At 43.2% G+C, this 25,495-nt stretch overlaps 3 protein-coding genes across 4 annotated transcripts; 1 reads left to right on the plus strand and 2 right to left on the minus strand.

The window, feature by feature from the left end:
* Nucleotides 1-1,005: 1,005 nt before the first annotated feature.
* On the minus strand, nt 1,006-14,274 carry LOC135389487 (uncharacterized). The gene is made up of 12 exons (XM_064619529.1): nt 14,195-14,274; nt 13,977-14,139; nt 13,721-13,888; nt 11,812-11,903; nt 10,345-10,494; nt 10,192-10,279; nt 6,864-7,037; nt 6,038-6,250; nt 5,760-5,931; nt 3,869-3,954; nt 1,237-1,314; nt 1,006-1,122 (listed from the first exon to the last, which is right to left on the minus strand). The coding sequence occupies exons 2-12, from the start codon at nt 14,127-14,129 to the stop codon at nt 1,006-1,008; spliced, it is 1,491 nt and encodes a 496-aa protein (XP_064475599.1). The 5' UTR covers nt 14,130-14,139; nt 14,195-14,274.
* Nucleotides 14,275-15,891: 1,617 nt separating this feature from the next.
* On the plus strand, nt 15,892-18,612 carry LOC135389488 (uncharacterized). The gene has a single exon (XM_064619530.1). It carries the CDS (start codon nt 15,892-15,894, stop codon nt 17,983-17,985), a length of 2,094 nt encoding a protein of 697 aa, XP_064475600.1. The 3' UTR covers nt 17,986-18,612.
* Nucleotides 18,613-21,555: 2,943 nt separating this feature from the next.
* Nucleotides 21,556-23,988, minus strand: LOC135387106 (uncharacterized protein K02A2.6-like). 2 transcript variants are annotated; one of them, XM_064616491.1, is made up of 3 exons: nt 23,610-23,988; nt 22,585-23,186; nt 21,556-22,308 (listed from the first exon to the last, which is right to left on the minus strand). In XM_064616491.1, exons 1-3 carry the CDS (start codon nt 23,926-23,928, stop codon nt 22,300-22,302), a joined length of 930 nt encoding a protein of 309 aa, XP_064472561.1. In that variant the 5' UTR covers nt 23,929-23,988; the 3' UTR covers nt 21,556-22,299. The 2 variants fall into 2 exon arrangements, with proteins under 2 accessions (XP_064472561.1, XP_064472560.1); XM_064616490.1 differs by having other exon boundaries at nt 22,585-23,988.
* Nucleotides 23,989-25,495: the final 1,507 nt, after the last annotated feature.

Consider the following 25,495-nt stretch of genomic DNA (forward strand, 5'->3'; position numbering starts at 1 on the left):
CGCCACGGAAAGGTTATAATTTTAAACCGACCAATGAGCGCACGCATACCAGGGGAGCGGCCGCAGGAGCCAATGGGATGCTCTCGGTAGAGAACTCGCGCTTCCACGTAAAAATTTTGACGTTTCATGACGTTTGATGACGCGAAAGGCTCGCAGCGCCTCACTTTAGTCCGCAAAGGAACTCGCGAGTTTCATCCCCTTGGTAGAGGGCTTTGCATAAAAGGAAAACGTGACTGCATGACGCACAAACTAAACAGGCAAGGTTTCAAATTGAGAAATTGTGATGCTCAGCTCATATCGGTCTCCTTTTCTTTGAGGACGCTCTCCAAGATGGCGTAGAGCTTAAAGGCGTAAAGCAAAATATCACAATGCACCCGGTATGGCTAAAAATGTTCGAAGTGTTCGCCATCGGCTGCAATGCACAGGTGAGCTCTCCGAATTGTATCTCTCGCGGCCCTTTTTATTTCGGATCTGGAGAGCCACGAGCAGAAAGCAGTGATTTCCCCCTGCATGTCGATGCTGTCGATCGTGGCTTGCTTTTGTATACTTCGTCTTTGATGCGACCCCAGAGGTCCATCGGCTTTAAGTCAGGACACCTGGCGGGCCATGACACTGGACCAAATCGGCCAACCCACTTCTCCCGGAACGTCTGACGGAGCAGCTGTACTGCACGCCGCGCGCTGTGAGGTGGATCCCCATCGTGCTGGAACCATACGCGGGTCCGTTCAGCAAGAGGAAGGTCATCAACAAAGCTGAACACGGCATCTAAAATTTCGCTAGAGTAGCGGTTGGCATTTAGGGATCCCGTGAAAAAGATTGACCCAATAATGACTCCGTTATAAATCCCGGCCTATACATTGAATCCCCATTCGTACTGATGCTTGCAGTCCCATAGCCAGTGTGGGTTGTTTGGCTCCAATAATGCGCGTTGTGGAGATTCACTTGAGCGATATGGTAGAAGTGGGCCTCATCAGTCCAAAATAGCTGTCGATGCGCCAAAAAACACTAATCATCATCATCATCATCATCAGTCAAAATGACCCCGTTCACAAAGTTTCTGCTTTCCTCGGTCTGACATAGGATCCAGTTACAGAAATCCAGCTGTTTCTCGTTGTCGCCCGGCTGGAAATGTTGATAAAGGCTCGCATAGTACGGGTGGAATTTGTGCTTATGTAATATCCTCAGCGCACTTGACTTTGATGTCTGTACTCGCTTTGCCACGGTGCGCAGACTTACGTGGGGACCATCTCCTACTTCTTTCAGGACCTTGTTTGTTTGTCTCGACCCACTGGCAGTGATTGGGTGTGACCAGCTCTGGGTACACAGTAAATTTTTTTACACCCCTATGAGTGTAAAATGAGTGTTAGATAACTCACACCCTTATGAGTGTAAATCCTACACCCCAATGATGGGTGTAACAGGGGTGTCACGTATTACACCCACAAAAAGGGTGTTTATTTGGTGTATTGTTCCCAAAGATGGCAGGTTCAGGAAAAAAAAGCTTGCTCCCGAAATTCACGGAACACACTGCAACCTGAGTTTGCAACTGTGAGCATCCTATCTAGCTAGACATTTAGAGCTTAGCTAGCTGCTCTAATAAAACTCATGCTGCTCTTGTGTTCCGTGAATTGGGACATCGCGCTCAAGCTCTTCCTGAAAGTGACTATAGTCCTGGAATAGTGAATAACACAACACATTTATTTTCTTCTGTGGGAACTCTCACTCACTTTTGGTACATATTCACAAACTTGATTGCAGGAGCCCTCATGCGGGTCGTTGTGGCTGAGAGGCACAATCTCTCCAACACACATATGGTGTTGAACGCATTTTTTGCATATGCAATGTTAAAAAGAAAGTATGCGGACATAATCGCTGCTATTCCCTCCTCTGCGTTAATGACCCTAAACAGAATCTGCCGGTCAACGTGCAGGTGCATTTCGTTTGCGCTTAGCAGGTCTACTCCAGAATATATTACACATGGTGTAACAGGGAGGTCCACCTGGAAGCAAAAGAAATATGTAATGTGTACAATTAGTGAATAAAATTGCGGAATGCCACAGGTCTCCACCAGTGGCTGGACTGTGTACATCTTAAAAGTCTTATATTTTTACTAAAATGTCTTTGTAGGAGGTATACAGGGTGTTTCAGTTAAATCCCCGGGCTAAATAATTTGCGAACGGGTGCACCAATCCACGAGCTTTCTTTTTTACAAGTATCTGTCCGATACCACGTACAAGCTGCATACCGTGTGTATGAGTGGGAGGCGCTCATTATTAAAATAAAAATGCAAATGAGTTTCGTAAAAAAGCGTAACTTCTAAAGCAGGGCGCTGTCGGCATTAAAATGGGTACTACCCCTTTTGGGACCTTCAGTGGACACCTTTTAGAGAAAAATCTGCCACCGAAGCGGGTCATTTGTTGCAGTAATTAATTGGTTTCGGTTTACGTATTTTTTTTGCGGCTGGTCGCGGCGAAGCACAAAAGGGCGTATTTCATTGGTGTAATTCATTGGTGTAATTCATTGGTGTAATTCATTGGTGTAATTCATTGGTGTAAGGACGTAATTCATTGATGGATAAGGGAGTGAAAGAGCGTCCTTTTGCGCTTCGCAGCCACAAGCCGCGACAAAAATACGTAAACCGAAACTAATTAATTACTGCAACAAATGACCCGCTTCGGTGGCAGATTTTTCTCTAAAAGGTGTCCACTGAGGGTCCCAAAAGGGGTAGTACCCATTTTAATACCGACAGCGCCCTGCTTTAGGAGTTACGCTTTTTTACTTAACTCATTTGCATTTTTATCTTAATAATGAGCGCCTCCCACTAATCCACACGGTGTGCAGCTTGTAGGTGGTATCGGACAGATACTTGTAAAAAAGAAAGCTCGTGGATTGGTGCACCCGTTCGCGAATTATTTAGCCCGGGGATTTAACTGAAACACCCGGTATAGTGTGGAAGCCACGTCTTGCACCTATAGATACCCACACCTGCTTTTAATCTCAGTTGATGTGTGCAGAAAAAAAAAGAATGTTGCAATGGGTTACTACACAGATTACTGCTTACGAGATACAAAAAGTAACATTTGGTAATAGAGTTTTGGGTTATGCATAATGATCTCTATTGGTCTATAAGCAGGTGCTGCCTATAATTTCGTGTAGCCAGAGAAAAGTCTGTTCATATTAACGGTATATATGAGACATTCTTATAAAGGATTGCAAGATGACATTCCAGGTGACAGCTGTGCCATACTCAAGAGAAAAATTTTAAATCTGTTCTTGCACTGTTGTGCCACTGACATTCAAGGATTTAAACTGAGGTGGTGGAAGTGTGCATCAGGGAAATCTCAGATGATATGGAAGGGAGCTCAGTACAAGTCACATGCATAAAAACATTTAATAAGTCTAAGTTATCATGCTTGCACTGAAACCATTCACACATCCTGCTGAAGTAGCGTTCAATTTCAAGTAGAGGTTTTCTTGTAAAATGACAGATTTATGGCTCCACAAGCATTCAACAGTTGATAAATAAATGGCATATCACATGCAATCTTTTAAATAAATGGTATTGCAAAGCAGCAGCATTTCAGGAAGTTCATTACAAAACAAAGCGAGCCCTAACTGGCTAGTAAATCTGCCTTCCCTACCAATGCCAAGAGGCGTTCATGACACTGGGAACTGGGGGGTACTCGTAGTATACTTTCTTTACAGTTCGGTCATTTTATACCAAATGTTCCAAGCATTCCAATGAAATGATCTCCGACTGTCTTGGGGGAAAAGTAGAAAGGGATGCAATTGATGACACTGCATTTCCCTCAGCTTTCTTTGCCATTTCATAAGCACTTATAGGCCTAGGTGAGATGGAAGTACTTACATCTTCTTTCACAAAGAGTGTCTCACACGCCATGGGCTCTCTTACGTTTCTTGCAATGACTTCCAGGGCACAGGCAGCCAAGACATCTGAAAGATGTTTATTTTATTTTTTATTTGGTCTGGTCATACGCATGGAATAGCACTCCACTGTAAAAATGGCAATAGCTTTCTGAACAATAATGTGTGAACAATAAAATTTTATGCGATAGAACGAAGCAAAGGTGGTGTTTTTGGAGGAATATCATAAGCTAGTTAAGCACTGGATAGTCTTTGGAGGTTGCGACGACCCTCAAGGATATCACTTTTCCCCAGTTTTAACCAATGGCAAGGTACTTTACGCCTAAAGGCACAACTTAAGATGGCTCAGCCAAGCTTCTGTGATGATGCATTGATTAACTTATTAATTATCAACGATAGAAGACTGACCCAATGAGAACATTGTATCCCTTGGGGTCACTGGAAACATTGCCGTTTTCAGAACAAAAATGGAGGCTGTTATAACGCGAAAAATGCCCTGGAAATAAAGTGCTCTGGTGGTCATTTTTCGTAGCTCAAGTACAGCTCCTGTTTTCATTTCCTGTGTATGCGGGGGTGGGAAATAGCTGACGTAGCAATCTGTCCCCATGCAACCTGTCCTTCCTGTTTCCCGTTTCTTTTTTGTTACTTTGCATTAAACATATCCCCCCTCCCTGTTTTGTTTTCCCTCCCTCGCATACAGAGGAAAGGAAAACGAGAGCGCTTCTACTTGAGCGTTGAAAAACGACCACTAGATCGCCTTATTTCCAAACCCTTTCCTCGCGCTATAACTGTCTAGATTTTTGTTCTGAAAATGGCAATCCTACCAGTCACTCCAAGGGATTTGATGTTCTCATTGGGTCCATCTCCCATTCTTGATAATTAAAAAGTTCATTAACAAAAGTTAATTAATGCATCAACACAGAAGCCTGCCTGTGCCCTCTTAAGGTGGGCATTTAGTCGTAGAGCACATCGCCATTGGTTAAAACTCAGAAAGAGGTCTTTTTCTATTTTTTAAAATTACTTCTACAGTTACGGCGGACACTCTGTATTTATATATATCTAGTAATTTCCTCCAGGGTGATGTTCTTCTCAGTTGGCTGCATTTGTGGTAATTACGGGAAGCCGATGTGCCATAACCTCCGGCCATACAAACAAACGCTGGATGAAGTTACTAAAATTGAGATCATGTGATCTGCATCCCGAGTGAATCTGGCGATATGTATTAGAGGCATAAGCCGAATATCATGTGCTTATTTCTACTTTTACCTCCCAGCAATAATAAAGCACACAGCAGTGTTGTCGCATTTCTCTCACAGAGGATATGCAGAGTATCAAAACTGCCAATACCGGAACACAAAGAGCAATGCTGTAGTTGAGCAATGCAAACTGAAATCAGGGTAACAAAGCAGGGCAACAATCAGGGGTGGGACAACGAACATCTTGCTACCAAAAGCACATTTAAACTGGTTTGACTGCAGCTCATCTCCCTAGTTAAAGGTAGCATAACAGGGTGCTGTTCAATTTTGAGTTCGTGCTCCACACGCTTACAGATTCAGAAACCTCATAACAGGTATATTGAAAGATAGGAATATGCTACGATCCAGTACAGCATATGTGTCCACATCAGCTGCAGAGGTGAATGAATGGAGGTTTTCTATCCATCAATGGCTCATCACATCACAGAGCATGTCATAGGCGGATGCTGGCACTCTATTCAAAACACTGACTTGGAAGCTTATCCTTCATTTTTAATATCAGGTAAGGAAAGAAGCCAGAAACAGCGGGCAAACATAGTAAATTTGGAGGAAAAACACATCCATGGCACAGCAGTAAACAATGAAAAGTAAAAAAATAGAAAGAAAAACTGTGCTCACGTTTTTCGCGAGTGTCCCCTGCAACGAGGTATGGTACTTCTTGTATCCTCTGGAGGACTCCACTGCTACACTTTACTGTGCGTGCCTTAGCAAGATCAATGACCTTTTGGATGCCACATGTTGTTTCTTGTAAAGGGTTTTTGCCACACATTCTCTTGTACTCCTGGCAGAACTGGGAAGCAGCAAAAATGAACAGTGAAACAAAAGTATTAAAATGCACTAATATACTGTTCCTGCATTACATGACATAGTACTATATTGTCTTTAATTGTAAGTACCCTTGCACAATCCAGCAAGTATGGGTACTTTTCTTTCACAGTTGCAATTGAACACACTGCCAGTGTTGCTGCTCGCAGGCTGTAAGTGGCGTCCATTCGTTCCTTTATTTGTGTCTCGTCAGGGTCTGGATTTTTTGCTTCCCTGATCAGCCATTGCTCATGGGCTGTGATGCTGGCCTCATCCTCCCCGCTAGGTGCGCAGGCATCAGTGTGCTGTGAAGAAGTTTTTTTTTTACAAGCTTTTGATAGCACAGCTACAAAAACTCAATCTAAAAGCTAGAGCAGAGGTAGGTCCATGTCCTGAATGCATATGGTTACCCGATACTCCAAAACAGAAACAACAATAATTTGTATGCATACGAATTAAAACTAGTGTTCATCTTGAGCCCTCTATTCTTTATTTGAAGAACAAAAGATATTCGCTATGTTGACTATCATGTATCCTAATGAAAAACAAACATTCCTCAACATGCTGACACGTCAGCGGCTATATAGATGGGTGCCTATGGTCTTATAAACAACGTGGTTTCTTTTACCGTGGCACATTTATGTGTAACAAATGCATGGAAACAGGAGCACAGGCGCCAAGTTAGCAGGTGGGTTATTCAGGCATGTGCACATTCCACTGAACGCATCTGCAGCCTTCGCAACTAATTTGTTGAAGAAAAAAAAAAACTGCTGAAGGCCTCTACCAAGAGAATGTGACAATCAGACACAGTAAGCCCTAAAAGTTGCTCTATCTCTTTTTGGTAAAAGATAAGCGAAAGGCACCTAACTAAAAACCAGATAAAATCAGGTAACTGCTTATTCAAATGCAGGAACGTACAGGTGTTCTCTTCAGTGTTTTTCTTTGAAGCTCTTCCACAGAGGTGTCTTTCTCATTGCTTGCCCTCTTTCTTGATTGAGCGAATTGCTCCCTGGCCTCATTGACTCTTCTATCCGATAATATTTTGCGCCGTTCGTTCTTGAATTTATTTCTCAAAGCCACAATCCACGAATCCTGCCAAGCAGAAAACAAGTGAGAATGTGTTTTAGCACAAAGGCCTACTCCTAAAATTAGCCTAAAGAACCCAATTCAGTCTTACGGTTTAACAATAGTACAAAATACTCCAATCTGACAACAGTTGAATAGCATGCAATAGCACTGCAAATGCAGTGGCAGCAAGAAGGCAGACAAAAAAGAAGTGGACACTCTGACTGCATAGAAGAGGATTGTATTTTGTTGATATGGATGTTGGGACGGAAATGGCACCCACACAAATAAGCAAGAACATGTAGGGAGAACAAACACAGCTGGAAACTATCAGCTCAATTTTTCTCACTATCAACACAGTAAATATAAAATCTGTGACACGCAAACAGAAAAAAAAAGGATAGCATCAGTACTGCTAGAGGGAATATCAGGTAACAAGAGATACATACCATATAGCAGGTGCGAAAATATTCTAGAAAATCTAGTTCATGTGGTAGCAATCTCAGCAATGGCGTCCTGTGACAGTGGTCCCTTACCCTAGCTGTGTTGAAGGCTTCAGATATTTTTTGGGGGGATGTTCGGTTCCTAAAAACCACTTGTACAGAACAGCATGTGCAGATTGGGAGTCATATGGGATTCCTGATGTGCAGGGTCAGCTGTTCCATCCAAAAATCTCAAGAAATATGTGAAGCCTTTCATACCACCAAGTTTGAGACAGGCTGTGTAAGCACGTCATACAGCATCATAAGCACATTCTAGAATACCTCCACACAGCATGTAGTATCTTTTTGCATCATGTCCACTTAAGCAGTGGTGTTATCTTGTTACCAAGACATAACTAAAAAGTTGTCTTTTCTGCAGAATTAATAAACAAGTTAATTAAAACGAAATAAATAGGTAAAATATGTTACAAAGCCTAATTGAACTACATTTACAAAATATCTAGGACAAATTGTCCGCCATTTCAGTTTGCCGAGACTGCAAAAACGGCATCTTGATAGCTATCGTAGATTTTTTTAGAAAAGAAGGAAAAAGATACATAGGTACACATAAAAAGAAAAATAAGATAAAGGATAAAATAATATTAAAAAGATCTGGAACAAGCAGCCACTGAAGTACTAAAAGTGTTCTCACTCTCTCTCTCTTTTTTCTTCTTCTTGTCGCTCCCACAAAATACAGTCGACCCCCGTTTACCCGGACTTCATTCATCCGGATCCCCCGATATCCGGACAAAAAGCATGGGAACGGATTTTCCTCCATGTATTTTGTTCTCGTTTATCCGGACTTCAGCTTCCGGACTCAGACAAGAATTCCAGGAAAGAAAGTCAAAAATTCTTGTAATCCAGCTTCAGTTATCCGGACTACCGTGAGTAAGAGGAGACGCTGACCCCGCTTTGTCACCCTTTTTGTTGTGTTGGGGTTATTCCCGTCACACGTCAGCGACAAACATTCCTGCGAAGGGGAGACAACCGTGCACGATGACCCCCTTTTCTATTTGTGTGCGTTGGGTCACGTTGACCAGTCGAGTCATTTGGAAATATCTCGAGCAACTGTCCTGTTCTAGAGGGGAGAAAACTGAAACCCGAGGGATGTCGCCTGTTCGCCCGCCCTGTGCGAATCAGCTTCGCTAGCAAGGCAGTGATATGCAAGAGGAAGAAGGACAACCCCCACCTGAAGTTGCCAGACATTCAACAGTGGGCAAAGTCTGAACTTGGTCTCAACATTCCGAAGTCAACGGTGGCGGATATACTCAGCCGTTCGGACAAATGGCTTAGCGCAGACAAAGAAAACGTGAACTCCGTGGGAGACCGTTCTGGACGTGAATGAAATGTGAAGGAAGCCCTTCTAACATGGTTCGGAGATCTTCGTTCTCGTGGGGCACCGGTTAACGACACGATGCTGACTGAGAAAGCAAAGATTTTTTTTACTACGTTCACATTGATAAGGATGATGACACGTGTGCAGCTATGACTGATCACGGTGTGATTGCTGCTGTGGCCTCCGATGATGTGCAGCAAGACGGTGCCAATGACGCCAGTGAGAAAGAAGGGCCCGTTGTGACCGTTGAACATACGAGATCGGCATTAAGGACTGCACTGACATTTTTCGAGAAGCGCAACAACGTGGCTCTAATCTATGCAATTAGCAAAAGTTTGCAGGAATTGAGTGTTTACACTACTGTGAAACAGCTGTGATTGACGAGCTTTCTGTGTTTTAATTAAACCTTGCTCTGTCGGACGCTTTTATTCGGTCGTTTCATTTATCCGGATGCCCCGGAATCCGGACGATTTCGCCGGGAACGGCACCGTCCGGATAAACGGGGGTCGACTGTATATTATTGTGTGTGGAGACCTTCAACACAGTTCTCAGCTTCGTGATTGCTATCTCATATTAACAATATTTACTAACATTAGCCTTTGAAACAACTGAAAATTGTGCTTGCAAAAATAAAAGAGTGAAACGTACTGAAAACACCCAAGCAGCACAATGTGCTTAAAGTCGAGTGCAATAGGGGTGGACGGTATATGTCTTATCACAGTTCTTTAGTTTCACGAGTCTGTTCAAGGCCTTCCACCTACCCGTCCACCCCTATTGCACTCTACTTTCAGTACAATGTGCTGCTTGGGCAGTAACTGAGCTACAGATAAAAGTTTGTAATCGGAAAAGCATATTGTGTTCAAGATACAGTTGCTGGTACTGTGTTGCACGAAGTGTAATGCATGCTCTGTTCTACAGCATGCTGATAGCTAAATATGTTGCTAGCATGCTGGCATATTATACGTTTAACCGAATTGCTATATCACATCTATGATAGGTATCTGAAAGAAGTTATTGCAGGGGAGTAAAATGTCCTGGCGAACTTGTACTGGATGTTTTAAAATTGTAATTCATGAGATTAATTAAAATAAAATTATGAACGTTTCAATTATAGATTTTTCTAGGATAGCAAGGACATGAAGTTATTATCATAATCATTCGTGTGGAATCCGTCTGGTGGCGTGATCATCTGCAAGCATAAACTTTTATCGCCTCTAGCTGTTTGACTATTTCAAGCTCCCAAAAATATTGTTACAGGCAACGTATAACACCATAACATTTCCACATATTCTAATATCTCCACAAATGCGAACTCTGAAATTCTAGACATACCAGCAAGCACCCTAGAAATTTGAAGACTTACATAGCCTGTTCCAGTTGCATCAGCGAGGGACGGATATTGCAATAACAGAAAGTTGACAACCTTGAAGTAGAATTTCTTGGAAGGGTAGCTAGAGAAAGAAATATCGGGACTGTAGCTGTTTCCATAAACATGCAGTAACGGTGCCTTGCTTACATGGTGTAGTTGACCATAGACTGATATACAATATCAATAATTTTGCTGTGAACAGATGACTTCAGGGCTTCCCCATTTCTGATTGCTAAGTCCAACACGCCAAACTGTGGAAGGCAGTATGCGTTACCGTCGTCGTCTGCTGTAGTACCCCTATGGAGCCAAGTGAAAATGTGATTATACGAGTGGAAGGTTGGATTATGGTGTGTTTTCCCTTCCCTTTTTCCTTGTCCCTTCCATAAAAAAGAGAAGACTAATAAACATCTTTCTGGGCAACGTCAGTTGTGCTTTTGTTGATAATAGTGGACCCCACTAGCTATGGTGTTGAAAACAGCCCCAACATACCAGGGAGAATAATACCCCTGTCAGACAGACTAATTTAGTGTCATTTTCAGCGAGTGACAGTTGCACTTAGTGTCATTCGTGTGCTGTCACGCGACACATTTTAGTGACACTCGGCAGAAAGCGCACTAACGATTTGGTGAGTTCCCCAAACTCACCTCAATTCTTTTCGGTTCACAAAGTGTGTAGCCTCGATGGCAGGCTTTGCGGTACAGGTAAAAATATCAAGAAAAGCAAGGGGTCCCGACACCACAATATTTTTAAGCAATTGTTTAAACAGCATGTTTATCTTATTTAAATACAGTGAGAGATAGTGCCAAAAAAACATTTCATTATTCTCATTAACAGCCTGTAACAACTTCGCGGTCTCGGCGATCCTTTGGCGGCCTCTTTTTTTTGTGTGTGTGTGTGGCCCATGTTTGAGGGAAATTTGTTTATTGTTGAAAGAAGATTAGCAGGAAGTGTTTCTAAATCGAAAAGAAACATTCTGGGTAAGTACTGTGGCGAACACCTAAAAATTTTGCCGCCGTTTATTCTTATCTATCGTAATTGCCATCACTACATAAGTGACACTTAAGCCGTGTAGCAAGCACGTAGTGAAAGTGATATTCGTTGGTTGAAGTGCACTACACGAAAATGACACTAAATCATCCCGTGTGACAGGGATATAAGTGTGATACAAGGCGCTATAAGTTATCAGTGACTAACTGGGTGCATAACCTATATGAGCAGAATGACGATATTGCTTCTGCGTTGAACAGTAATATTGGCTAACTGTACTTACTGCGAAGCATTACGAGAAAATACCTGTAAAGCACAGATAGGTACTTTATATCAAATTACTCTTTATTTTCACTGATTCTTGCAGAGCCCAGAGAAACACAGGTATAAGGAGAGAAAGTTAAGGTTGCAAAACGTTTAGATGCAACTCATCTGACTATGCATAATGTAAAAACCCCGAGACTAGGGAACACGAAGGGACAGACACAACACGTGTTCCCTAGTCTCGGGGTTTTTACATTATGCATCATCTTCACCAGCTCGCTTGCTTCCTAGCCATTTTTTCATTGTCATCTGACTAGTTTGCCACAAGTAGTGAAGTGAAGAAAAAAATGTTGGCACACATACTGTTCGATGTAGAATGGGCAATTGATGCTTTCTGTGCCTTCCACAAGTGCCATTCCATTCTCTTGGTCTATTTGTAGTTGGCACTCTTCCTCCTAAATTAAGAATTACTGCAGTAAGACAGCACGAGCAACTTGCAAAGTTAAGCCTGTACATTACAGGCACACAAATTATTCAACTGCAAGCACATTTTTTTCATCTGCCAGCCCAGAGAGGGTCTTGCAAATCATTCCTAAGCAATTTTGTTTTGCTTGTTGAGAGGAACATACTTCACTGGCTGATGAACTAGCCTCACATGAACCAGTCGTTGTCAAAGCTAATAAGTATGAGTCTTGCACTCAACTTTTACGGAAATGGGCCCAGAGAGGATTTACATGAAACACTTTTTTACAGAAGTCCTGAAATTGAATCTAAATCATGCCTGCAACTGAAATTTATCACAGTGATACAAACTTATTTATTTATTTAAATAATGTTTAGTACACACTTACTTTGTACAGTAACAAAATCCCTCTTTCAATGTGCATTTGTCAAATCCATTATCAAAATTCACTGAAAACCTGGAAAGCCAACTTAGGCTGTCTGGAACGGTCTGAAAATCACCCCTTGCTCGAGAGAAATCATCCCTGTTATTTCATAATACCCACTCAGTTGGATGGTTTACTGTTTTTATAGCTCACTCATCTTAAGAAAATATACAGTCCAACAATTCATTAGCGAGGGTACTGGAAAACGAAGAACGTTATGAACTATTCATAAATACGTGACCGTACAAGCAATGTTGGAAGGCAGTGAATCCAACCATCTGAAATGGGGAGTTGTCACCATGAGAACTGTTAGCAGCTCTCCCACTGAAGGGCCTGCTTAAAGTTCGTAAAAATCAGATATTTCAGTACTGACATATAGCTTTTCCAGAAGTATCGGGAGGGATGTTGCGAGGGAGAACTGCAAAGGTTCCACAGAGGACGTGATTTTACATATAGAATTTTGCTGCCCCCATCTGCTAGCAAACTAATTACCAGAACCTTTGTCACACGTTTCGTGTGCTCTGTGCCATAATTGTAGGGTATGACTCAGAAGTGGCCCGTGGGCAACAGTATCTCAATGCCTTCTATCACCCATAAAGAGAGGTAATAGACTGATATGAGTTGCTCCATGGAAGAAGGATATTTGAAACCTTCTTCACAGGGTTAGCCAAAATGAACATCCATCAGATTTGAACAACGCCCCACATGTTATCAACACTAGAAGGGTGACAGTTTTGCCCCTTATAGGTCGATCTCGCAACGAATACAGCAATGCTTTGCATTAACTACTGTCTTTTGTTTTGCTCACGTAAAGTGAGGCACCCTGATAAATTGTTGTCGTCACACAGAAGTGGTCACTTGTGAAAGTTGAAATGCAGAAACATGTGAATATTGTTCAACACATGTTTTTGCACTTTTAGCAGCATATTGCATGTGTATTTTGGGTGTTCTTACAGCCTATAAGTCCATGATCTGTTCACAATTCATTGGATTCTCTCAACAAGCAAGGAATGATTTCTGAGATACCTTCGTTCGGCTTGCACATGATTAAATAAATGTGCTTGCGATAGAGTATGCAGTCTCCACACAGTCACTGTGACTACAAACAACGCACTGTCCTTGTCTTACAACTTAAGCCCTGACAGACGACAAGCAGAGATGAGCTCTAGCATATATACTACGTAAACCTCTTTCTATAACAGAAGTGTCGTAATCAAATTCAGAACCCGACCAACGCGTATCGATTCAAGAACATGAGTACTGCTATGACAGCTATGATCATCCAAAAAATGCAATGATCAAAGGTTTGTTGCAAGTATTTTTTACAATGGGTAGGACGAACAGGGGTAATATTTAGTGCCTGCATTACAAATCAAGCGTCATACCATTTCGTTGTCTTGCGTCCGTGGAGCTGAAACGACTGGCGTCTCATTTGCACATGGCGTACAAGCTTCAGTCCTTGGCGTGTCCTTAATTATTCTTATGCGTGACATATGTCCGATTGTGTCAGTTTGTGAGAGTTCTGTGTATTCGCCAAAATCTTGGTCAAATATCTAGACCGAACAGAACACGTTAATGGACGCACAGGCGAACGCACAGTTACTTTCACTTAAGCGCCCTTGTTTTGCCAAGAAAACTTACCTGATATCTGTCCCTCTCCACGTTCACGTATGCGCCCAGAACACTGCACGAGGCAATAGCACTCTTAAGACCTATGAGACACGGCATGAAGAGCTGGCACTTTCGTCTTACTCCTGCCGGCAACACTTCCACCAGGCACGTAATGTCCGTCATGGCACCAGGGCTGTATGAAAAGCAGTATATGTGACCCCTGCTGAAATCCGCGACCCTAGACTTACCTGTGATTAGTGAATACAGAAAATGCCTAGTCGTGCGCACGGATTATATCAAACGCTCGCGCGTGTAGCGTCCAGTCGTCCATCCGTCGAACCTGTTGCACGAAGTGCGAGCGCTATGTGGTTGCCAGATCACATATGAAACGGAATCGAAAACGAAACTTTGCAACTATCGCCCATAAATCACGAAATGAGCCATCAATACATCATGACATCTTTCAACAACGATATTTAACAGTTGTCATGCTCTGGCCCTGTTATTCCTATGGACGCAAACATATTACTCGGATTATTTTGCTTCCTATCTCTTGGTTGCTCTGTTCCTCTTCCTGTTTATTGCCATGCGCACGAAAAATGCGAGGTTAGCACCAGCGCGTCTTTGGCCACAGGGCCACAGCTGCCACATTTCGGTTTGTTCCTGATTACAGATATATTGTTATGAGGTACGTATATTTCGGTCTCGATTTGAACATTGTGTACGTTGATTCACCACGTCATATTTTTCTCCCGTATGCCAAGAACATACATCATGTGCCGAGAATTTGCGGACGCGCAGTTTCTTTTGTGGTGTTCATACATAGAAACGCGCGTCGAGTATTAAATGAAAGTGTTTCTCAGAAGTCCCCCGCATGAATAATTCGTAAGCGGATGGCGTTATCGAAAGGGTTTCTCTTCATCAACATCTCAGAGACGTCGTGTATTAGCGGGATAGTGAGGGATTAGTCTTGCAGTATGTTCATTGATTCAGTCAATATTTAGTTGCGCCCCGGGCGTCTTCCGTCCTTACCTTTACCACAGAGAACTGGTATGTTGAAAACTTCTACGAAAAAGAAAAGCGCGTCGACTCTTTCAAGTAATAAATGTGTTTCGGTTTACAAAGTTCTGTCCCGAAGTAGCCGTACAATTGAACTTGCATGTCCGTTACTGTAGCTCCAGTTGTGGTATAGTAACTGTCAGATATTGGTTGCATAGATTTTGAGGAACTAGTTTATTCCTATTGTGTCATAGATATTTAGTATAACGTGAAATCACCTAAAAATAGGTCACTATCTGGAAGTGTTGCTGCAGGTGAAATACAGAAAACAATTGCAGTATTCTGAATGATATATCAAATGAGTTACTACAAACGTGTTATCAAAAATCCCTCCCAATGATTCATTGTCACAGTCGACAGGCTCCTACTTTGATGACTTGCTTTAGTAGACCCTGTATTGAGATCTGACTCAGAACTGATCTTAACTTTTGTATATGAACACATAAGCTCAACATATTTTATATTCTATATTTTATATACATATATCTTATATACATATTTTATATTTTATATATTTTGAGAACAATAATTACATAAAAAGAATAAGAGAAATTTAATTTGTGGCATCTCTACATAACTGGCTTTATGAATTCCCTAGATGCCTGGTGTACGGTACTTGTGCTGTCCAAGGTGCCAGTGGAAGACGTTCACCTTAAGGTATCTTCTTCGACACTTCGGCGCAAGCCATGGGCACGAAGGAAATTGGGTGTGTGGATTAAACCACTGTATGAAATCGTTTTCACGATATTATGCGTATCGAAATCATGTTGCACGCGAGCATCAGACTCTACTGGAAGAAGACACCGGGGTTGGGACAACAGAAGTCAACACAGACCCCTCAACAGATTATGACCGTGCAGCAGCAGCGTCTGTTCACGAATCCCACATGCGTGAAGCCAGTGAAGTAGAGGAGCATGACCCTTCAGTTGCAAGACCAGACAGTGTGAAGCAACTAGCTCTCCTATTGCTGAAATGGAAAGAAGGCAGACGTCTTCCAGACAGCACGCTCAATGAAATCACAAACGATGTGATCCTGTACATCCAAGGTTTAGCTGAGCAAGGACCTCCTGGGGATGTGCAAGAACGGTTGCTGTCACTCACGGAGCAGGGCATTGAGCAACTGAAGACGAGACTCGGCCGGGAAAGTTACTGGAAGGCATTTCTGCCATTTGTTGAGCCTCAAGAAGTGCAACTGGGTCGGAACGACCGTGGCAAAACTGACGTGTTCCACTATGTGCCCATTCGTGATGTTTTAAAGAACGTGCTACAGGTCCCCGGCACATTCGAAACTCTGCAACAACCAAGCATAGAGGAGGGTCGTCTTTCAACTGTCTTTCACGGAACAGCATTTCAGGAGCACTCCTACTTTTCTGGAAACACATCTAAACTGTGCTTACAACTCTACAGTGATGAGTTCGAAGTCTGCGATCCACTGGGGAGTAAGAGAGGTATCCATAAACTCGTCGCCGTGTACTTCACTCTTCTAAACCTACCACAGCAATCAAGATCATCTATCTCAAATATTCATCTCGTCCTCCTTGCGAAGGACAAACATGTAAATACTTATGGACTAGACAATATACTTGCCCCACTATTGAAAGACATTGCTTTCCTTGAGACGGAAGGAATTGTTGTTGAGGGGCAAACGCTGAAAGGAACAGTGCTCGTAGTTACAGGAGACAATTTGTCACTTCACCGCCTCGGCGGATTCAAGTGCAGTTTCACACAAGGTAGGATATGCAGGTTCTGCTTGGCGCTTCGTCACGAAATCGGTTTCAAACACCAGGAACAGGACTTCGTACTTCGAACACCGACAGCTCACCAACATCACCTATGTATGCTCAGAGCCGGTGCATCAACTGTGCCCCTCTATGGTGTAAAGGAGCCTTGTGCTTTGACGTTTTCAGGTTTTGACCCAACATGCCACCTGCCTCCTGACGTGATGCATGACGTTCTCGAGGGTATAATCCCATTTGTACTTAAGCACGTAACTGCAAGCCTTATATCCTTCCAGTTCTTTGCCCTAGATGATCTTAACAAGGAAATCATTCACTTTCCCTATGCTGTAAATGATAGAAGAAACAAGCCAGAACAGCTTTCCCGTGACTTTATCTACAAGAAAGGCAGCATCAAGGGAAATGCAAGTCAAATTTTTTGTTTGTTTCGCCACCTTGGGTGTTATGTGGGGGATCGTGTGCCTTCTGACTGTCCGGTTTGGAGACTGTACACTTTACTAAGAGAGGTCGTTGACCTTATTATGGCAAGAAGCATTCCTGTGACTCACATACCATACCTTCAACGTTGCATCACCATGTTTCTGGTAGATTTTCATGATCAATTTCCATCCACAGCAGTTCCACCGAAGATGCATTTTTTAGTGCATTATCCATCATATATCCAGAAGTACGGTCCCCTCAGAGGTCTCTGGGCTATGCGCTTTGAGGCCAAGCATCAATATTTCAAAGACACTGCCCGTAAAACACGCAATTTTAAGAACATCACCCTCAGTTTGACCACAAGACATCAGTGCCTACAGATGTACATGTTTTCGCAGAGTTCTAGTGAAAATAAACTCACAACAGCAGGCAGCAAACCATGCCTCATTGAGCACTTGCCAGATGTACTCAAGTTGTACCTTAGTCATCAGATGATTCTTTGTGAGAGTAGTGTTGTGCTAAAATCTGTCACTATTAATGGCACTGTATGTTCGTCAGGCTGTGTGTTTGTAGCTAAGGTTACCGATGATGACCTTCCAGAGTTTTTTCAAATCTGTGACATTTATGCTGTCAATCGGATGATTCTTGGAGTTGCGCAAGTTTTGCAGACTGTGGAGTTTGACAAGCACTTCCACCTGTATGTTATCAATTTTACTTCCGAATACAGAGTTGTGGACAATCTTCAGGACATTGGATATGAACCGCTTTTTGTTCAGATGCGAGGGAACAGGCATATAATCAATCCCCGCCATGCATTATGCTAAAAAGAAGAGGTACATGGGACAGTCTTCATTTTTGAGAAGTCCCCAAGTTCCAAAGGTTACATCTGTAGTTCTGTGATTTCTGTGGATGCATGACCATATATCCTTAGAATATCCAGCTGGCAGTAATATCTGTTTTATACAGCATGCAGAATTCAAAGTTGTTTATTGCAAATGCGTCAAGATGTCATGAATGTCATCAGTATGTTATTTCATTTCTATGTTTATATCCATTTCAGACCTGTCTACATTACTGTGTTCTAACGTAATTTGTTGTGTGCTACTTTGTAATCTGTTCTTAATCAATGCAGTTCACTTTACTCTATTTTGGGAGTACTTACATTGCCACTTATGTCAGCTTTAATGTGCATCACATTTTATACCGTACGTTAAACTGGCGATAGATGTCGTGCTAAATTTACAGTTGAATAACATTTTATATTTGTTTTGTATAAGTACTTGTCTTTGACAGTTATTTTCTATCCCTAACGGTTCCTTTGTTGTTGTGTCACAGCTAGTGTATGAAACACCATTTTGAAATGTTTCACCCTTGAAAATAAACAGCATGTCGGCATATCCATGCATGTTACAATGTGGCCAGCCACATAATGCGTCTTTGGGTGTCCTATGGCACTCAATTTCTTCATGAAATTATCACTCTGATCTCAGTTGTCTCGCAGTAAAGTAGATGGTACTTTTAAGACGCTGCACTCCAAGTGCTTCCGCTTTGACCTACTATTGAGGCTTGAGCTAGCATTCATTATATCACATGTTTGGATTTTCTTGTCTCTCTCTTCTGTTTCATGTAGACAAGTTGTTCACGACCCATACCCTCTTCCCGCATGAACACTGCTTAAATGTATTTATGCATATATATAAAATATACGGAGAAAAAGGTGAATCGATCCGAGATTACAAGCAGAAAATACGAATACAGGGGAGTTTATTAAAGATGAAGGCGGCAAGTCGACACTGCAACAGCAGCCTGTCTTTGACATTTGCAGGCCCTGTTATCCTATATAAATATATAAGTAGGTGCAAGGTTAAATCGTGCGGGCGGCCACGAAATTAAAATATAAAGTGCTGCTGTCGCAACGTAAGCCGTTCCGCCTTAAGTTGTAATAAACTCCCTCCTTTTTTGTTTGTTTGTAATCTTTGATATATATATATATGGTTGTTTTGTTCGATATATATATATATATATATATATATATATATATATATATATATATATATATATAGAATAGAAGCTTGGGAGGGCGGTTGACCACGAGAATGAAATAAGCAGGAAAAATCAGAAGACGACAAAGAGCTTACAGGAAAACACAAAGGGGAGTTTATTCTATCCCTATATGTGTTAATAAACTCCCCTTTGTGTTTTCCTGTAAGCTCTTTGTCGTCTTCTGATTTTTCCTGCTTATATATATATACACATATATTACAAACAGTAACACAATTAGAAAGAAAACTATACACAAACTTTCAGCATTGTGTGGCATACACCCCTTTTGCACTGATATGAGTGTTCCAAAATTTAGGATGGTGTGTAACATAAGTGTGATTGGGGTGTGTTGGTACATTACGCCCTTTTTACACCAATACGGGTGCTTAGTGGAGTGTAGTATAAGTGCAATTCGGGTGTGTCCCCATAGTACACCCTTTTCACACCAGGAAGGGCGTAAAAAAATTTACTGTGTACCGGAATGGATGCTTCCTGTTGTGGACAATCTAAAAAATACACGCCTTATGGTACACGAGCTCACCATCCTAGTTCCTGGAAACATTTCGCACTGTATTTGAGGACTGCTCTGTCATAGTCCATACCTGCGGCCCCTAGAGCAATGATCATCCTTGTTTTCTCTTGGTTGGAATACGCGGTGCTTGCCATCGCTGCCGTTTACTTGTTTATTGCGTTCACTGAGACAGGAGTGCAAGACGCTCCAAAAATGTATTTCCTTCCCTACCTGTCAACATGTCGGGTGACCTCATTTTTGATAAGATAGCTCTGATTCCCGTAGACCCCGCAGGAGGCACCGGCTTCGGCTGGTGTTTGGTGAGTGGCGCCACCACGGACCCCAACCCCCAGTCCTAAAGTGTTATCCGTACCGTGCCGAGGGGGTGAAAGGCGAAGGGTAGAAGCCTTGAACGGTGGCGGTCGGGGTCGTGGTCAAACCCCGGCCGATGGGTTTTTCTTAAAACTCCGGGACCTTCCCGCATGTATGAATGTGAAGTGTGGGTGACCAATGGGAACATTCATTTTCTTAAACCTCTTATGATAAAACATCCTTCTCCTCCCTCGATCGCGGGCGGCAAGCGCCCGCGGACCGAAGTGTCTTCAAACAGGTGTTTGACACCTTTCAAACTAAATACGTTGTCGTTAGTACTGTGAGCACCGAGACTGAAAAAAGCACTCCACTCGGCAAAATGTCGCCATTCTTCATTGAGAAGGCGGTGGCGTCTCTATCAAAGAATGTGACTGAAATTAAGCGCCTTAGATCAGGTGACCTACTACTGAAATGCACCTCTGAAGCTGATTGAGAGCTCATACTGAACGCACAGCAGATGCTCGGAATCAAAATAACGCCAAGCTTGCACAGGACTCTTAATACCTGCCGTGGTGTCGTGTCGTTAGCTGAACTCATTGATGTTCCTTCGGAAGAGATTCTTGAAAACCTAAAAAGCCAAAAGGTGATTGATGTAAGGAAAATAAAAATCAGGAAGAACAATGAGTACATAACGACACGGAACACAATTCTTACATTCGACTGCCTAACTCTACCAGAAAGACTGAAGGTAGGTCTGACTGCAGAAGTGTGGCCATATATTCCTAACCCACTTAGATGTTTTAAATGTAACCGCTTTGGCCATCCTTCCGATGCGTGCAGAGGCTCTGAATGCTGTGCTCGCTGCAGCAAACAGGACCACAACTCCAAAGAGTGCAGAGGGCCTGATCACTGCGTTAACTGCTCAGGTGACCACCCTTCGTACTCTAGGTCTTGCCCAAAGTGGAAGTTTGAGAAAGAGGTTATGCACATCAAAGTTACACAGAAACTAAGTTATCCACAAGCCAGGAAGAAGGCATCTCCCTTCCTGTTCCAGAAATCCTTTTCATCTGTCGTTAAAGAGAAACCAAGGATGATTTCATGTGCAACACAGACAGAAAAGACAACACAAAGTGAAGAAACACATACACCTCTATCTCAAACACGACCTCCTGTAACAGTAACCACAGTTTCACAATCCTCTTCCGTGGCGTCATTTTCACAGACGCCACCGTCATAATCGCAAACTGTGGAGGCAAGCTCCATGGAATGTGATGATGACACGAGCGTGAGCTCACAAGCCCAAAGGAAGCCTAAGGGAGATATTTCACGGAGTGGCTCACTTCCTGATATATCTCCAAAAGAACAAGCGGCTGCTCGGAAGAAAACTCCGAGACAGCCAATAATGGCCCCTAAGAAGAAATAATGAAACTTTCCTCAAACAGTACACTCTTCTTCATAGTGCAGACATGTCTTGTACACACTGTATCCGTCGGAAGCACGACGCACGAAGTGCCAGCAAAACAGCAACAACGGTTGCGCCTTTATTCACAGCTTATATACACACACACAAAATGGGGGAGGACACGTACAAACAGGACCACGTGAAGTCGCTCAAGGTTAAGACTAGATATGCTACGCGCTGGGCTGTTATCAGCATACCGATACATCTTCCCTTTTTTTTATGTTTAACCGTTAGACATCTAATACTAACTCATACATGCAGACAGTTTAAAAGAACACAACTATGTATACACGAGCCTGTCCGGTGGGCGTCTTGTCCTGGATGACCTCCGTAGAGAGGGCTCTGAATCCTTCCCATCGTCAGATGAAGGTAGACACTTCTTGGAAGGTGAGGCCGATTCGGTTACAGATTGCGAAGAGTCTTCAGTCGCGGGTGGTTCAACTCGATGTCCGTTTTCTGGGTGACGGGCTGAATCCATGTCCGGCCGTGTAGGAACGTACCGTTCGGGTGTGGGCAGAAGATGTCGATTTCTTCGTAGCGGTCTGTTGTCTTCAGTGACCACCTTGTATGATCTAGGTGCTACGACATCTTGTATCTTTCCCTTTAGGGTCCAGGCGCCGTCCTGTAGTACACGTACATGTTGGCCAGGCAACAGCGGTTTAAGTAGAGTGCCTCTTGAGGAATCTTGTTGATGCTTTCGGACTTGTACTTGCGTGGTGCGCCTAAAGTCTGGAAGCCATGTGCGCAGTCGCCGGCCCATCAACAGCTCTGCTGGGGTGTTGCCATCTTCTTGAGGAGTGGTTCTGTAGTTCAGAAGTCCTAAGAAAAAATTGTCACTTGAATAAGCACATTTTTTCAATATTCTTTTCACTATTCTTTTCAGATCCGGGAAGTTTCTTCATCCAATGGTATTTGGTGAAACCCCGCATTGGCGTCTAGCTTTGAAAAATAAGTGGCACCAGCCAGCTCTGCTTCTATCTCCTCTCTTTTGGGCATAGAGTAGTGTTCCCGTTTGAGATTTTGGTTGATATGTCTAGGGTCCATGCATACTCTAATCTTGCCACTCTTTTTTCTCACGACTACCAAGGGACTTACCCAGTCAGATGGTTCTTCCATCTTTGCTATGATGCCCTTTGCCTCCATCCTGTCCAGTTCCTCCTTGAGAGGTCTTTTGAGCATCTGCGGTACCCGGCGCGCTGACTGGATGACCGGAACTGTCCCTTCCTTCAACACCATTCTGTATACTCTCTTGGTGCATCCCAAGCCCTGGAACAAATCTGGAAAGTCCGCCGCTACATGACCGTTTGAGCAATCAGTACTTGCCACAGCGTCTACGCAGTTGACCAGTCCGTATAGTCTGCACGCCTTGAGGCCCAAAATTGCTCGACGAGCACTTGTAGTCAAAGAATCCAGATTTGCTGTCACACCCTTGATCTTCGTGTGCAGCTGTGCGGTTCCGATGTGGGAGATAACGCCGCCGCTGTAACTCCGTAGAACTGCTGTCGTCGGCCTGGTACGAATCCCGAGGACTATCTTCTTGAATACAGACAGCGGAAGCAGGTTTGCTTGTGATCCCGTGTCAACTTTTAGTTGCACATCCTTCCCCGAGATAGCTGCCGTTATCAGCCAGTCGTCGCGGTTATCCCTGCCATTGCAGACTTCCAGCACATCAAGGCCGTCGCTATCTGTTTCATCATCTGCGAGATACACTCCGTCAGCTACCTTCTGCCTTAGTTTGCAACATACAGCAAAATGATTCCTCTTTTTGCACTTGCGACACACTTTCCCATACGCGGGGCACTTCTTCGGTTCATGATTACTGTTGCATTTTTTGCATCTGCTGCCACCGTATTTCCGTCGTTTTTCTTTCACCACTGAGTCTACTGACTTGTCAGTTTGACTCCAGATCTTCTTGTGTTCTTCCGTCAATTCGGCAGCTTTGCATATTTGAACCGTTTTTGTTAGGGTTAGGTTCTCTTCACGCAAGAGCCTCTCGCGCAGACTTCTGTCTAGCACCCCATACACAATTTGGTCCCGTATGAAAGAATCTGACAGTGTCGCAAAGTTACATGATTGAGCTTTCAGTTGAATGTCTCGGTAGAAGGATTCGAACTGCTCACCTTCACCTTGCATGCGACACCTGAAGACATAGCGTTCATAGGTTTCGTTACACTTAGTAGTGCAGTAATCCTCGAACCTCTGAAGCACTGTCGTGTAGCTCTCCCGTTCTCCGGAAGTTAGCGTGAACGTATTAAAAACTTCCACCGCCTCCGGCCCGGCCACATGGAGCAGCGTTGCTATCTTCTTCTTGTCTGAACGTGCCTTCCCTTCAACCTCTGTTGCCTCGAGGTAGAATTCCAACCGTTGTTGAAATTTGCGCCAGTTTTCCGCTACGTTTCCAGACAGTACTAGCGCATCCGGCGGACGAAGCCCGTCCATGGTAGCTGCTCCGGTGTGGAAGATCCCATTCCTGACACCATGTATCCGTCGGAAGCACGACGCACGAAGTGCCAGCAAAACAGCAACAACGGTTGCGCCTTTATTCACAGCTTATATATACACACACACAATGGGGGAGGACACGTACAAACAGGACCACGTGAAGTCGCTCAAGGTTAAGATTAGATATGCTAAGCTCTGGGCTGTTATCAGCATACCGATACACACACCTCCCGCATTTTCTCTATTATGGCGATTCTTCAGTGGAATTGTCGAGGGCTCCTCTCCAATTTTCACGATGTCAATGATCTTTCGGACAGGTATGATGCACTCTGTTTTGCATTACAAGAGACCTATCTGAATCCACAACACACACATGCATTCCGGCGATGGAACCCGTTCCGAAAAGATCGAATTGGTGCAACACGTTCATCTGGTGGTGTTGCTATCCTCACATCAAAGACCATCCCAGCAAAACACCTTCCATTGAAAACAACACTTGAGGCAGTTGCTGTTCAGGTATGTCTTCACGGGGTCCTAACCATATGTTCCTTATATCTACCGCCGTCAGGCCTGGTAGGACAAAAACAACTGGAAAGTCTGTTAGATGAGCTCCCACCACCCTAGGGGACCCTCTGGGACTGTTAGTCCAGATTACGATATTGTGGGGCTATTCCCACGTCTACGGGTATTCCCCGTGGTTTTAATTAAAAACGCGGGTTTTTGCGCTGTACTAGGATTCTGTGGGTCTGTCAATTTGGATCACGATAGTGTGGGACTATTTCCATGTCTACAGGTATTACCCATCTTTTAATTCAAAATGAGGGTTTCTGCACTATAATGGGATACTATGGGACTGTCTATCTGGATCACAGTATCCCATTACAGTGCAGAAATTTGCATAATTAATGAAAAGCATGGGTAATATCCGCACACATAGGAGTAGTCCCACAATATCCTAAACCAGATAGACAGTCCCACAGTATCCCGTTATACTGCAGAAACCCGCATTTTGAATGAAAAGCATGGGTAATACCCATTAACACTGAAATAGTCCAACAATATCGTAATCCTGATTAACAGACCCACTTTATCCCATTACAGTGCAGAAACCCGCATATCTAATGAAAAGCATGGGTAATATCTGTAAACTTGAGAATAGTCCCACAATATCGTAATCCATATACAGAGTCCCACAGTATCCCATTACAATGCAGGAACCCAGGTTTTTAATGAAAGCCATGTGTATACTCGTAGACATGGGAATAGTCCCACAACACCGTAATCCAGATTGACAGTCCCACAGTATCCCGTTATGGTGCAGAAACCCACAATATTAGTGAAAAGCATGTGCAATATGCGTACAAATGGGAATTGTCCCAAAATACACAAAAAAAAAGTCATGTAGCCCACACATAGTCATTTGGATTAAATTCCATGAGAAACGGATTAAATTATATGAAATGAGGATTAAAAATAATGAAATGAAGATTAATTCCGATGGCAAACGCATTAAATGTCATGGTATAAGGATTAAAATGTTCGACAAGAGGATTAATAACGGCGG

This window comes from Ornithodoros turicata, chromosome 3 (assembly GCF_037126465.1).
Source record: "Ornithodoros turicata isolate Travis chromosome 3, ASM3712646v1, whole genome shotgun sequence".
In the NCBI taxonomy this organism is placed as follows: domain Eukaryota; kingdom Metazoa; phylum Arthropoda; class Arachnida; order Ixodida; family Argasidae; genus Ornithodoros; species Ornithodoros turicata.